Source organism: Podarcis tiliguerta (assembly GCF_965153285.1).
Source record: "Podarcis tiliguerta genome assembly, chromosome: 9".
Lineage (NCBI taxonomy): Eukaryota > Metazoa > Chordata > Lepidosauria > Squamata > Lacertidae > Podarcis > Podarcis tiliguerta.
The window spans coordinates 50,670,096-50,683,345 of record NC_139542.1 but is presented as its reverse complement, the minus strand read 5'-3'; the positions used below and the strand labels follow the sequence as shown (position 1 = coordinate 50,683,345).

Here is a 13,250-nt window from a genome sequence, read left to right as displayed (position 1 = left end):
GTACTGTTGTTCTCTGGCCATCAAGCCCGTATCTTAAGGACCTGTTTCCTTTCCCTGCATTCTGCCACTTAAGAGACTATTTTGCCTGCAAAATCAGCAGATTTCTTATCTCGGCATCTGCATGCTGCTTAAAGAGACTGAGGAAGTAGTTTGGCGCGCAGGTGCACGTGCTCACAGTAGTTTTGCCGAAACTTGTTCCTACATTTCCTGACTGCTGATAACATAGTGAGTGTTTCTGTGAAATATCAGGTATGAGATAAAATATTAACCTTTGATCCATTGCAAGAAGTCCTACCCTCTTCCTTGGCAACAGGCACACACAAATACTCAAACAATGATGCAATTGTTGCTTTATTGATTTGAGATAGCTAGGCAAGTGCCGTATTTTACTTACATTAACATTATTGCTTATTATCACTCCCATTCACATCAGTTACACTCTTTTAAAGAGTAATGGAGAAAGAGGACTGCTGCTAAAGTGAGACACACGCCCAATCCCAAGAATGTTTCTTGACTGCTGAAATTGTATTTAGGGCCGCAGAGTAAGAGCCTGTTTCTAAATTACCAAGTAACATTGCTAAAGTACTTAAATAAAGGAACTTATTTAAGCTCCAGTTAAGCCAAATAGTCCAATAGAGCCACTCATGCTTAAAATGAAAAACATTCTAAAACGTCTTGCCAAATAACTACATCCAGGAATGCACCTCTGGGGCATAATGGATGGATTTGAGCCTTAATGGATGCAATCGTCAAGATGCGTTTGGAGTACAAATGTCAATTTTAGAAGAAGGCCATCTTTACCATTAAGCAGCTGTCTATAAAGACATTTTGGAGAACTATATTATGGTTTTCCAAAACAACCACAATTGGGTTGCTGTTGCTGTGTTTTGTAAAATACCGTATTTTTCGTCCTATAGGACGCTCCGTCCCATAGGACGCACCTAGTTTTTTGGGGCGGAAATAAAGGAAAAAATGTTTTCCTTTATTTCCCCCCCAAAACCAGGTCGGGGAACAGTGGGATGGCGGCGCTGCACCTCCCTGCTGTCCCCCGAGCTTGTGGGGCTGGCCGATGTCTGCCCGAAGTGCGGGGCGCTCTGCTTCAGGGCCCCCCTGCGCGCCAGGCGGCAGGCTACTATCCGCTGCCTGGGGAGCCCTGCGGCAACTCCCGCGGACTCCCCAGGCTTGCTGATAGTTTCCTGAAGCCTGGAACGCGAGAGGGGTCGGTGCGCACCCACCCCTCTCGCTCTCCAAGCTTCAGTGAAAGCCTGTATTCGCCCCATAGGACGCACACCGATTTCCTCTTCATTTTTGGAGGGGGAAAAGTGCGTCCTATAGGGCGAAAAATACGGTACTCTGATCACACGCTTCTGTCTGCCATGTTGCTTTTCAGTGCAAGCCACTAAAATGTACAGGTGAAAAAAATGTACTGGAAGATAGGAACACCCATGCTCTAGAGCAGGCATAGGCAAACTCGGCCCTCCAGATATTTTGGGACTACAACTCCCATCATCCCTGACCACTAGTCCTGTTAGCTAGGGATGATGGGAGTTGCAGTCCCAAAACATCTGGAGGGCCGAGTTTGCCTATGCCTGCTCTAGAGAGTCTTGTCAGATGGACAGCCTGGAAGGATAAGTGTTAACCATCATTCTGTCAGATGGTGGAACACATTAAGGATGTATAATCTTTTGGAATCTAGAGGGTGCCCTTCCAGATTAGAGGTCCACAAAGTCCGACTGAAAGTGTATCTAAGTACTATTCAGTACAGTGGTACACTTTAAGAACAGCTTAGTTTATGAACAACTTGGATTAAGAACGCTGCAAACCTGGAAGTAGGTGTTTTGGTTTGTGAACTTTGCCTTGGAAGCAGAACGTGTTGAGTGTGTTCCATTTGTAAATTGGGTCCCCCGCTGTTAAGGGAAAGCATGCCTTGGTTTAAGAACACTTTGGTTTAAGAACGGACTTCCAGAACAGATTAAGTTCGTAAACCAAGGTAAAAATCCCGGCATTCGCTTACAGCGAACTAGAAATTAGTATTTTAAATGTAATGCAACTGTGAATAAATTAAAGAGCATTATTTCCAAAGTCTTGGCATATAGTATTGTTTATTGACTCGTATTTGGACTACTTTCCATGTTCTTCCCCTCTCTGTCTCTTCTCCTGTATTCTGCCCCAAGGATTAACAAATTGCTTGTTTATATTTGCAGGTCTAATTACAACAACATCAAGGAAACTTGATCGGGAGCAGCAAGCAGAACACATATTAGAGGTAAATTATGATGTTTAATTTCTTCATTTTAGCAGTTGTCTTGTATATCTTCATTACAAATTGGCTTCCCTGTGTGTCATTGGTTGTCTCCAGAGTTGGTGAGGCTCATCTGGCAGCAACAAGAAACTGAACCTTTAGTGTCATCAGCCTAATCCTGTGGAATGCTTTTCCACTAGAGGTTCGACGAGCACTTTCTGTTTTAATCTTTAAAGTCTGCTGGAAACTTTTATTTGCTGTCAATTAATTAACAACAACAACAACAACAAAATATCTGCAATTGTTACTTAAAATTACTCTGAAGCCTCTGTTAGGGCAGGAAAACAGGCTAGAATAAGGAGACAGCCCAAGGTAGATAGAAGTAGCTTATCCTAATAAATCTCCCCTTCGCTTTATATGGGTTAGGCACTCAATGGTTTGTTTGTTTTTATCTCAGTGATTTTCATTCTTGCGAGCCACCCTGGTGCCTTGTTAACATGAAGTACGGCAAATAAAATGCTTTAAAAGAAATAAGTATCCTTGCACAAACGGATTGGGGGTTGTTAAAACCCTACCCCAACTCCCCAAACCGGCTCTAGTTGTGGGTGACACACCTTGTCTTCCTGTGTTAAGAAACAAAAGACTGCAAATTTCTTTCCCAAACAGTCAAGCCCTCCATTCCTCTCTGAAGACAATTCGGAAGTGTGAAATGGGGCTCAGAGATAGTTCTTACTCCAGGTTTCCACACAACCCAATTTCTTTGGAAGGGGTGGGTTTAGCTTCTCTCCATCCCTGATGTGATTATATACTTATCTCCTTGGCTCGGGGGTTGCATTACTCCATACCCTCCCAACATTTCTCTGATGAAAATAGGGGTGTCTTAAGGAAAAGCGGAATATTCTGGGATCAAACCAGGATGGCTTCTGTAAATACGGGACTGTCCTTGGAAAATAGGGGCACTTGGGAGGGTCTGGAGTCAGCTGCTGTGGAGATAATCTATATATTTGCCAATGGAAACACATGTAAATCCACTTACCATTGTGAACAAGCAGTCCTTATATTGGAAACAAAAACAAAACTATTGCACCCTAAAGCATTGGATTCTGTGGCGGCTTCAGCAGTCTTGAAGACTCCCACTCAGTAGGCCACGTGTACTTCCTGCTCAGTGGCAGGTTAATTTATCAAATACCACTGGCTGAGTTCTTGAAGGTTATTTTATTTTCACAGTATTTCTGTTTACTGTGTGTTTATATCTGCCCTTGGTGATAGCTGTGCTGCCTTCAGAAACAAGAGGGAAATCTTTTGATATTCATAGAATGCATATCCTTGGCTATGCAGTTTTATAAGTATATAGAAGAGGGTGTGTAACATCAGTGGAAGAGTCTGAAAGGCAAAATTGCACAAACAAGCCAGAGGTATGCCATCATTTGCAAAACTGCCAGGATTCTATAACGTAAAGCTACCACTAAGAAATACAATTTAGATGATTGCTTTTTTTCCTTTATAGCCCAGTAAGTGGCTTTCAGCAGTTCTTGAGTTTGGCAAAAATGTTTTCCCAGTTCTTCTACCTGAGATTTTTTTTAATGAAATGTACATTTCTTAGGTCTCTTTGCAAGACAATTTGCCTTGTTTTAACTAACTATAGTTAGGCTTTATTGACGTGCATTCTGGTAGATTGTCCTGTTTCAGAAGATTGTGCTTCCTGGTGGGTGACTGAACCTCTTTGTTGATGATCACTGGTGTAGATCAGGAGTGATGAAATCGTATGTGGCCCTTCACATGTTTTTGAAATACAACTCTGACCATCTCTGACCAGTGGCCGTGCTGGCTGGGGCTGATGGGAGTTGGTATCTAATGATATCTGGAGATCCACAAATTTCTATCTCTGGAATAGATGGTCATCTGAGCTGGTCCTTAAGACAGTGCCTCCAAAGAGCAGTGTGGTGTTTATTTTTGTGGGGTTTTTTACAGACACCACATACTACGGCTACATGTGCATGGCATACTTTTGAGAGCACCCTTGTGGCGCTGGGAGGGGAAGACACTTAAAAGAGCAATGTTTTCCATTAACAAAGAATATCTGCCGTGGTGGATTTAGATTAGGATTTCCACAAGGCTTTGCTTCCATATCTTTTCTAATACTAATTTTTATTTCTTTAAACAAATGGTAAAAAAAAAATGAACTGATTAAATTTCATCAGTGCCAAGTGCTGGTCCCTGTCTCCCACTCTGCCTCCCTCTCGCTTCGTTTTCCTTTGTTGACTTGCGGAAGAGCTTGTTGCCCAAATCAATAAAACCTTAATTTGGGCACTGCAATATATGAAAAAAGAAAAGTTATGGGGTTTTTTTGTTTTTACTTTAAATGAAGTATTTCGAACAGCTTCCCTCAGTTCTTTTATGTTTATATCTTTCCAAAAAGCGGTTTGGGATGGAGTCCAAGATATTTGCAGAATGGTGGCAATATTATCAGCAGCTTGTGCCAAATGCTGTGCATCTGGCTAATTAATTGAGCATTAAAGTGTTGACCAGATGGACTGGCAAGTTTATCCTTGTTTGCTATTAAAATTTATCCCACATTTCACTCTTGTTTGCATAGTAACAACTATAAATATGGTGCATTCCATTTCATGAAAATATTTTACTGGATTTTATAGGAAACAATTAAATGGAGTCTTGCTTTTAAATACGGCATGTTTTTGTGTGTTTCATCAGACTCTCCATTTTATTTTTTCTCCTCTGTGACAAAGGACAGTTTCAGATTGAAATTTTAAAGAGCAGTTTCACAAGGACTTACTACTTCTTCACTCAGAAGCTTAACAGTACATTCCTAAACATATTGACTCTGAAATTAAGCCTACTTTGTTCAATGGAACTTACTCTCAGTTAAGTCTGCATAGCACTGCAGTGTTGGGTGGCTTTTTAATACTGTGTCTGCTGCATTTACATTGGTCTTGCTACTCTACCAGTATATATATATATTGTTGGGACCTGGACATCAAATACTGTATGAATCAGAGGCCAGTGATAGATCAAGGGTCAGCAAACTTTTTCAGCAGGGGTCTGGTCCACTGTCCCTCAGACCTTGTGGGGGGCCAGACTATATTTTGAAGAAGAAGAAAAAAAGTGAACGAATTCCTATGCCCCACAAATAACCCAGAGATGCATTTTCAATAAAAGGACACATTCTACTCATGTAAAAACACGCTGATTCCCAGACCGTCCACGGGCCAGATTTAGAAGGCAGTTGAGCCGGATCTGGCCCCCAGGCCTTAGTTTGCCTACTCATATGATAGATGGTCAAACCAATCAACTTACTCTTTCCAGAATTGTGTAGGAAATACAGATGCAGCTTCTGGCTTGGCCATGAAACTCTTTGGGTGGTCTTGGACAAGTCAAGTTCACTCAGCCTACTATTCCTCATAGGATCATTTTGTGGCTAAAATCCTTCTCTGAGAAGGTGTGGTAAAAATACAATAAAAGCTGATTGACTGGCAATACAGTAGATGAATAAACCAGATGTTCTTTATTTCAAGACACCTCCATTCGCTTTTATACTAATACTGTACATGTATGCAGTTCTTTTCTCTTTTTAAGAAAAATAGCTCTTCTCAAGCAATTTCATTTTACGGTATTTTATTTGGTCTGCTTAGAAGGCCAAGTTTTATTTATACTGGGGTGGGGAAGCTCTTCCCGTGAGCCACATCTGGTCCACCAGAAATTCCCATTTGGGCAGCCTGGTCGTTTAGGGCAAGCCATGTATACAACTAATTTTGCTTCAGAAACCTCCTTACATGTGCAGAAGGGTTGCAAAAGTGCAAGAGGCTTGCAAGTGAAGTTACTCAGTTACCAAAACATTATTTTTTCAGCAGCTTGCAGTGAAGGTTTGTGTCAGGTGCTGTTGCGGTTGCTTGAGAGTATTTACAGTGAAGAGCCCCAAAGCTCATGTCTGGCTCAATCACTAGCAGAATCCGGGAGTGGTCTTTTTTTGTACCTCCCCCAGCATAAAAGTTTCGTTACCCCAAACCGTTTCCGCCCCTCTCTGCACCCCAGACTACTGCGCAGGATGTGAGATGGCAAGGGCGTGCTTCCCTCCTCTCCGGCTTGGTCAGGAGCAGTGTTTAGGCTCTCACTAGCATCCTCTAGGGATGCGGGTGGGTTAAACCACAGAGCCTAGGACTTGCCGATCAGAAGGTCGGTGGTTTGAATCCCCGCAACGGGGTGAGCTCCCGATGCTCGGTCCCTGCTCCTGCCAACCTAGCAGTTTGAAAGCATGTCAAAGTGCAAGTAGATAAATAGGTACCACTCCGGCAGGAAGGTAAATGGCGTTTCCGTGCGCTGCTCTGGTTTGCCAGAAGTGGCTTAGTCATGCTGGCCACATAACCCGGAAGCTGTACACTGGCTCCCTCGGCCAATAAAGCGAGATGAGCGCCGCAACTCCAGAGTCGGCCACGACTGGACCTGATGGTCCCTTTGCCTGTATCTTAGCATCCTCTGGTCCTTGCACCTCTTCCCCACTGGGGGTGGGGCTTTCCACCTCCCCGGAAGAGGAACCACTTTGCAAGATTTTTGTAGGCTCCCTGTAACACAACTGTCCTTCTCTTTCTCTCCTCTGTGCCGATGGCAGTTCCCTGACAGTTTGCAAAATAACAAGGTTTGGCTCACAGGGGTGAACAACATTTGCATTACTCTCCCCCCCCCTTTAAATGCCACTTTTTTTTATTTTTACAGCCTGACCTTTGTACAAACAGTTTTATTTTGTCTGTGTGACATAACGGCATGTTTAAAGTGTGTTTTCTTGCCATTTTTTCCAGTCTGATGAATTTGCATTTTTGGAGCAACAAAAATGGACTTGAGATAAGCAAGGTTTAAAAAGAATATTTAAGTATTGCCAATGAACTTGCACCGAAATGTCTTGAAGATATAAATTCTTCCAACTTTTTAAGGAACCAGAGTTCTGTTTCACTGCCTGTTGCTCTAAGCTATGTCAGTCCTGCTACTGACAAGACACATGCTAGAATCCCCCCTCTTATTTTTTTCTGTTTATGCAAATGGGATTTTTTTTTTTTTGTCGTCAATAGGTAACAGTTGCAGACAGCGGTATACCAGCAAAGTCGACTCTCGCCCGCGTCGTTGTGAAGATCTTAGATGAAAATGATAGCAGGCCTCAGTTCTTGCAAAAGTTCTATCAGATCAAATTGCCTGAGCGTGAGAAACCAGAGAGAGAGAGGATTACCAGGAGAGAGCCTATCTATCGTGTAGTAGCTGCAGATAAAGATGAAGGTCCCAATGCAGAAATATCTTACAGCATTGAAGATGGTGATGAGCAAGGCAAATTTTTTATTGACCCAATAACTGGAGTGGTCTCCTCTAAGAAGTATTCTGGAGCTGGGGAATATGACATTCTTACAGTAAGTAATATTTCAGTTTTGACATTCTATCAGTATCTTAAAGCGCTTACTATGCAGTCGGAGGACTTGGGAAATCTGATACCGAATTAGATGAGATTTCTTTAAAAGAGTGCAACGCAGGTGTGTTTCTCTTCCGGTTGAAATACGAATGAAGACGAATGAATTAAAAGAAGTTAATTGCATTGGTATTCTGCCTGCTCATCAGAGATTATAAAAGAGTTTCCTATGCTGCGTGGATTTGTTACATTAAAAGAAAAAAGTCTGAGGTTGCAATTCTGTGGTATCTACATTGGAGAAAGCTGCATTGGACTCAAGGGGATTTTTGAGCAGACATGTTTAGCATTGTTTTGTAAAGCTCCCTCAGGTTTACAGAACTTAATTTCATGGTTCTTGGCCTCTTGTCACTGAGAGTGCTGTCAATTTTAATTTCTGCATGTCTGTGTTTTGTATGGGATCTGTCCTGGTTTACATGATTTTTTCCCAATCTTGTGCTATATTTATTAGATTAAAGCAGTGGATAACGGTCGCCCCCAAAAGTCTTCAACAGCTCGGCTTCATATAGAATGGATCCCAAAACCCAGTCCGGCCCCTGAACCGATTTCTTTTGAGGAATCCTTTTTTTCTTTTACTGTCATGGAAAGTGATCCAGTCGCTCACATGATTGGAGTAATAGCTGTGGAGCCTCTTGGCACTCCGCTCTGGTTTGATATTACAGGTAAGACTATTTGATGACGAATGTTCATCGGGAATTATGCGGTGATTAGCTAGGCTGTTGTTCATAGAGTTGATATGTTCTGATCCCAAAATGAAAATGGCTTCTAAGAAGAATTTAAGCAGGAGGTATTCTTGCATGTATAAGCTAGCAGTAGCCAAAGTGGTGCTTTCCTGAAGTTGCCCAACTCCAAATACCATCAGCACTAGCCAGAGTGGCCTGTGGTCAGGGATGATGAGATTTGTAGTCCAGCAACTTTTAGGGTGCACCATGTTGAATATACCTGCTATAAAGAATATATTGTTAACCATAGGTTTCATTGCAATCAAGTGGCATATAAATTTTATGCTATCTCTGTCTGTCTATTTATCTATCTGTCTGTCTATCTATCATCTATCTATCTATCTATCTATCTATCATCTATCTATCTATCTATCTATCTATCTATCTATCATCTATCTATCTATCTATCATCTATCTATCTATCTATCTATCTATCTATCTATCTATCTATCTAATGAATGGATTGTTTTGCTGTTTAGATTTTTTAAATAGACTTGCCTCTTTCACTGACCAATTGGGGTGGAACTTCAGCATCACATTCAAGTGATGTTTATGTTCATTCAATGCTTGATGGAAAGATCTCTCCTCTTCCCAGCAAGCTGTCCTGGGGGATCTCCCAACCGCCCTCCAGCAGATTTTGGGATGGGGAGCATTTGGTTGTGCTAGTGGGACTGGTTGCACTGGCCTCCACTAGCACAGCAACTTAATCTGTCCCATGTATGTATGTATGTATGTATGTGTGTATATAAACCCCACACAATCTGTCCTATTACTGCCCTGATCTACCCACGAAATTTCATTCATGGTGCAAAGGAACCTCCTTCCCAGTAACATGGTTGACTCTGCCATGCCTTCAGAGGGGAATGCAGGGCAAGTGTGCATCTGCGGCTGCAGCCACCCCAGCACTACTTCCTTGGGGGTTCAAGTTCTTCTGAATAAGGCAGAGTCTGTGGATGGTGTAATATGTCAGGAGTGCACTTCTCCGAGTGGATCGCAGCCCAAAGCAGGTGGGAAAGTCTGTCCAAGGTGAAATACTAGTACAAGGTGTAAGTGGTGGGGAGTGGGGGAAGCAATGTAATTTTCAAGAGTGGATATTAGTTTTTCTCGGGGTGGGGGTGTAGAGAGTGGATAACATGTTGGCGGTACAACCTCACATTAATCAAGATCTCGCGGTTTCTGTTTTAAAATAACTTACTGCACCTTTTTTTAACTATTACTAATCGCATGAATCAGTTTGATTGACATATTTTCTTCTGTGCTTGCTTTCCATGCTTTCTTTCTTTTTGGCTGTGCCAGGAGACAAGCTTGCTAGTGAAGTTTTTTACATCTTTCAGATGGCTTGTGACCTGAACTGTACAGCAGAAGGTATCTGCTGAGATCACATAATTTATTATCAGATTATGAGATCTAAAGTGAAATCGCACTAATTTATAATAATATCTAATAAATCTTGAGCAGTTCGTGTTTCCTTCTAATTTCCAGATTCTCTCTGCTCCCCTCCCGCCCCCTTTACTGTAGTTCTTGTTTGTGTTTTATTGCGTGTTTTGTTTTTTGTTAGTGTTGCTTGTCACCACATTTCAGCCAAAGCACCACTTTGAAATGCTAGTAAAGATACTTTTGATCTTTCAAGAGCACCCAGACTGATGAGAGTGGTGGATGCAAAATAGCTTGATAGAACAACATTGTTAGGGCATTTCTAGACGTGGCTAAATAGGCCAAATCGGTTTAAAGCAGGTAAATGAAAAGGTCTTTGCCATCCCTGAAAAGGCAGGATCTGGGCTGGGGATGCCTCTCTGGTGAGAGAGTTCCAGTGCAGATGTTGGCAATCATCTGTACTGCTGCCCATAGGATACCAAGCCAAATTCAAGGTTCTTATGTTGATATTCAAAGCCCTGAGTGCTGATAATGGTTTCCCATCTTACTTCAGCTGAAAGTCAGTTATTTAGTGTTGTCAGTCCCTTACTGCAGCAGATATTTGGCAAGCATCTTCACCTTTGACTTTCACGCATCTTTTGAAGCCTTTTTTTCCTGCTGACAGGCACATTCAGTTGTTTAATGATTAACAATCATTTAAATGATTGTTTGGTGTTGTTTTTAAATGCTATTTTATTTTTTTTACTTTGCTGCCCTGATGTTTTGTTAGAGGGCATTATACAAATAAATTAATAATAACAAATCATCCCTGTACTGGGAGCTGCTGGTCCATATTATTTAAAAGGATTTTAGCAGGTGGCACGAGGTCTGTAGAAACACACCTTTGTGGTAGTTCTGTGCTTTAGAAACTAATTTTTTTACTACTTACTTTGAGGTACCACTGCATCAGTTGTGGGGAAAGCTGCCATTTTCATTCAGCATAAGGCTTTCTGTCCCAAGGCAGATAGATGTCCATGGCTGGTATTCTGCCTTCCAGCATCACCTCCAGTAAAATATATTGCACCAACAGCTCACGTAAATTTTGTGGTGTTCTGCCCTACTCCATTTTAATGTGATCAAAGATTCTTTTGAGGCAATTAGAGGCTCTAGCCTGCCTTTAGATGCCCACAATAATTGTCAGAAATAAAGCAGTGTTTATGGGGTGCTGCCCGGCCCATCAGTCTGGGTGATTTGTCTGAAAGGCAGAACCAATCACCGAAATTCCGCTGGTTTTCTAATTTGTTGGAATAAAGATGTAATCATAAACATGCTGACTTGGAGTGAGTACCATTTAAATCTATGGGGCTTATTTCCAAGTAAGTATACTGGTGATTGGATGGCGTTTACAGTGGTGCTGTGCAGAAATGTTCCTTGAGTCCAAAAATAATTGGAATTCATAATTACAGAAGGCAAAACGGTTTTTATCTTTAAAAACAAAAACAAAAAATGACTGTGATTTATAACCTCTATTTTCAAAAAGAACAGGAAAGAACACTTGCACCACGTAATTAGGACAAATGTTTTTGCCGTGGAGAGTGTTGGGGCTGACAAACAATGGGAAGTAATTTATACTTTTCAAATTGTTTGTCTAAAAGTTGAATCCGGTAGAAGTTAATGACTGGCATTTATCATGGCTAACTCCATTTGGTTTTAAAGGGTCATTGTGTTGCAGAGAGGCAGTCTGCTCACAAATAATAGTATTACTATTATTACTGTAATCACTTAAATGTTTGGGCGATTGGCTGTGTTTATTGAGCTATATTTCAGTTTCATTTTTCAAAGGGCATTTAGAAGTTTTGTAAAGGAATAAAATAAATCCATCACTGGAGAAAAGGGGTTAGGGTGTTGTGTTTTGTTTTAAAGCCATTGTGCTATTTTCACTTTCTTTTTCAGCCTTTAATTCAGTGTTTTCCTAAAGCTTTTCTTCCAGTGCCCAAGAACAGGCTGGTCTATTGGGGCACAATCCACCGAGCACTGCTCTTGTGTAAATTCAATAGCACACTGTGGTAGTAGTGCTGAGTGGATTGCACCCATGGTAAGCATGCCTGAGATTCTGATACACACCCCAAGATTTCGGTTTAAACAATAAAACACAGTTTTAAGATACCATATCATATATTATTCAGTGAGTAGTTCCTTCAAGTGAAAGAATATTTGCTCTTTCTGGGCACGTAATGTAAATCCCCACGTGGCTAGTCACCTTTGACAAGTAAGAATCACCTTCAGGCTATCAGGGAAGAAAGATTTGCAAAACTTGGTTTTTTTCTTTTAAAAATACCGTTCCTTTCACAAATATGCAGGCTACTAAGCTTTCTTGCGGGATAGTAACATTTGTGGGCTAATTTGCATGGCTGTTTTAGAAGAACATTCATCTATTTAAAGCAAAGATATCAGGATTTGAAAGATATACCTCTGGAAACAGAGTCTTTGCCATGAGTCAAATAAATAGGGAGTACTGTAGCAAGAGAGTACTGGGATGCGGGTGGCGCTGTCGGTAAAACCTCAGCGCCTAGGACTTGCCGATCGTATGGTCGGCGGTTCGAATCCCCGTGGCGGGGTGCGCTCCCGTCGTTCGGTCCCAGCACCTGCCAACCTAGCAGTTCGAAAGCACCCCCGGGTGCAAGTAGATAAATAGGGACCGCTTACCAGCGGGAAGGTAAACGGCGTTCCGTGTGCTGCGCTGGCTCGCCAGATGCAGCTTGTCACGCTGGCCATGTGACCTGGAAGTGTCTGCGGACAGCGCTGGCTCCCGGCCTATAGAGTGAGATGAGCGCACAACCCTAGAGTCTGTCAGGACTGGCCCGTACGGGCAGGGGTACCTTTACCTTTACTGTAGCAAGCATCAAGCTTTTGGCCCTAGTGGCCGACTGCTGTATTACAGCTAGGTTACAAATACGACGCGCAGCCTCTGCTATTTCAGAACTGATTTTGTTTTAAGCATCATAGCAAAGTATGTTTTCGTGAAGCGATACATCAAAGCAGCGTTTTATGAACTTCTGTCTCATGCAATTTCTTGGAGCAGGTGGCAACTATGACAGCCGCTTTGATGTGGACAAGGGCACTGGAACCATCGTTGTCGCTAAACCTCTTGATGCAGAACAGAAATCAAATTACAATCTGACAGTAGAAGCAACAGATGGAACTAGGACTATTGGCACTCAGGTAATGGAATTTCTAATGAAGTGTTTATTGAAAGAAGAATTTGTAACCATTTCTTGCCGCGGCTTCTCTCTCCCCCCACCCTCCCTTGGGCAGAATTACTTCTTGCATAAATAAGGAGGACTTTGTGTGAAAAAGAAATTTCTAGTACCAAGAGAGCATAATAGCCCAATGTTGGACAGCCAAAGGGGAAAAGTTATGTCTAAGCATTTAAGTGCGCCTTGAATTAACAGCTTTTAAGTCATAGAATGTT

At 42.0% G+C, this 13,250-nt stretch overlaps 1 protein-coding gene across 7 annotated transcripts in view; it reads left to right on the top strand.

The window, feature by feature from the left end:
* Positions 1-13,250, top strand: part of FAT1 (FAT atypical cadherin 1) — a 115,074-nt gene that overhangs the window by 53,521 nt on the left and 48,303 nt on the right. For all 7 annotated transcript variants that reach the window (XR_014515333.1, XM_083457757.1, XM_083457756.1 and 4 more), the window contains exons 4-7: positions 2,205-2,266; positions 7,321-7,650; positions 8,155-8,365; positions 12,861-13,000. Coding sequence is in view for 6 of the 7 variants with exons in the window: in XM_083457757.1 (XP_083313883.1) it covers positions 2,205-2,266; positions 7,321-7,650; positions 8,155-8,365; positions 12,861-13,000 (743 nt within the window). In the remaining variant the exon portion in view is untranslated. The remainder of the gene's footprint in view (positions 1-2,204; positions 2,267-7,320; positions 7,651-8,154; positions 8,366-12,860; positions 13,001-13,250) is intronic.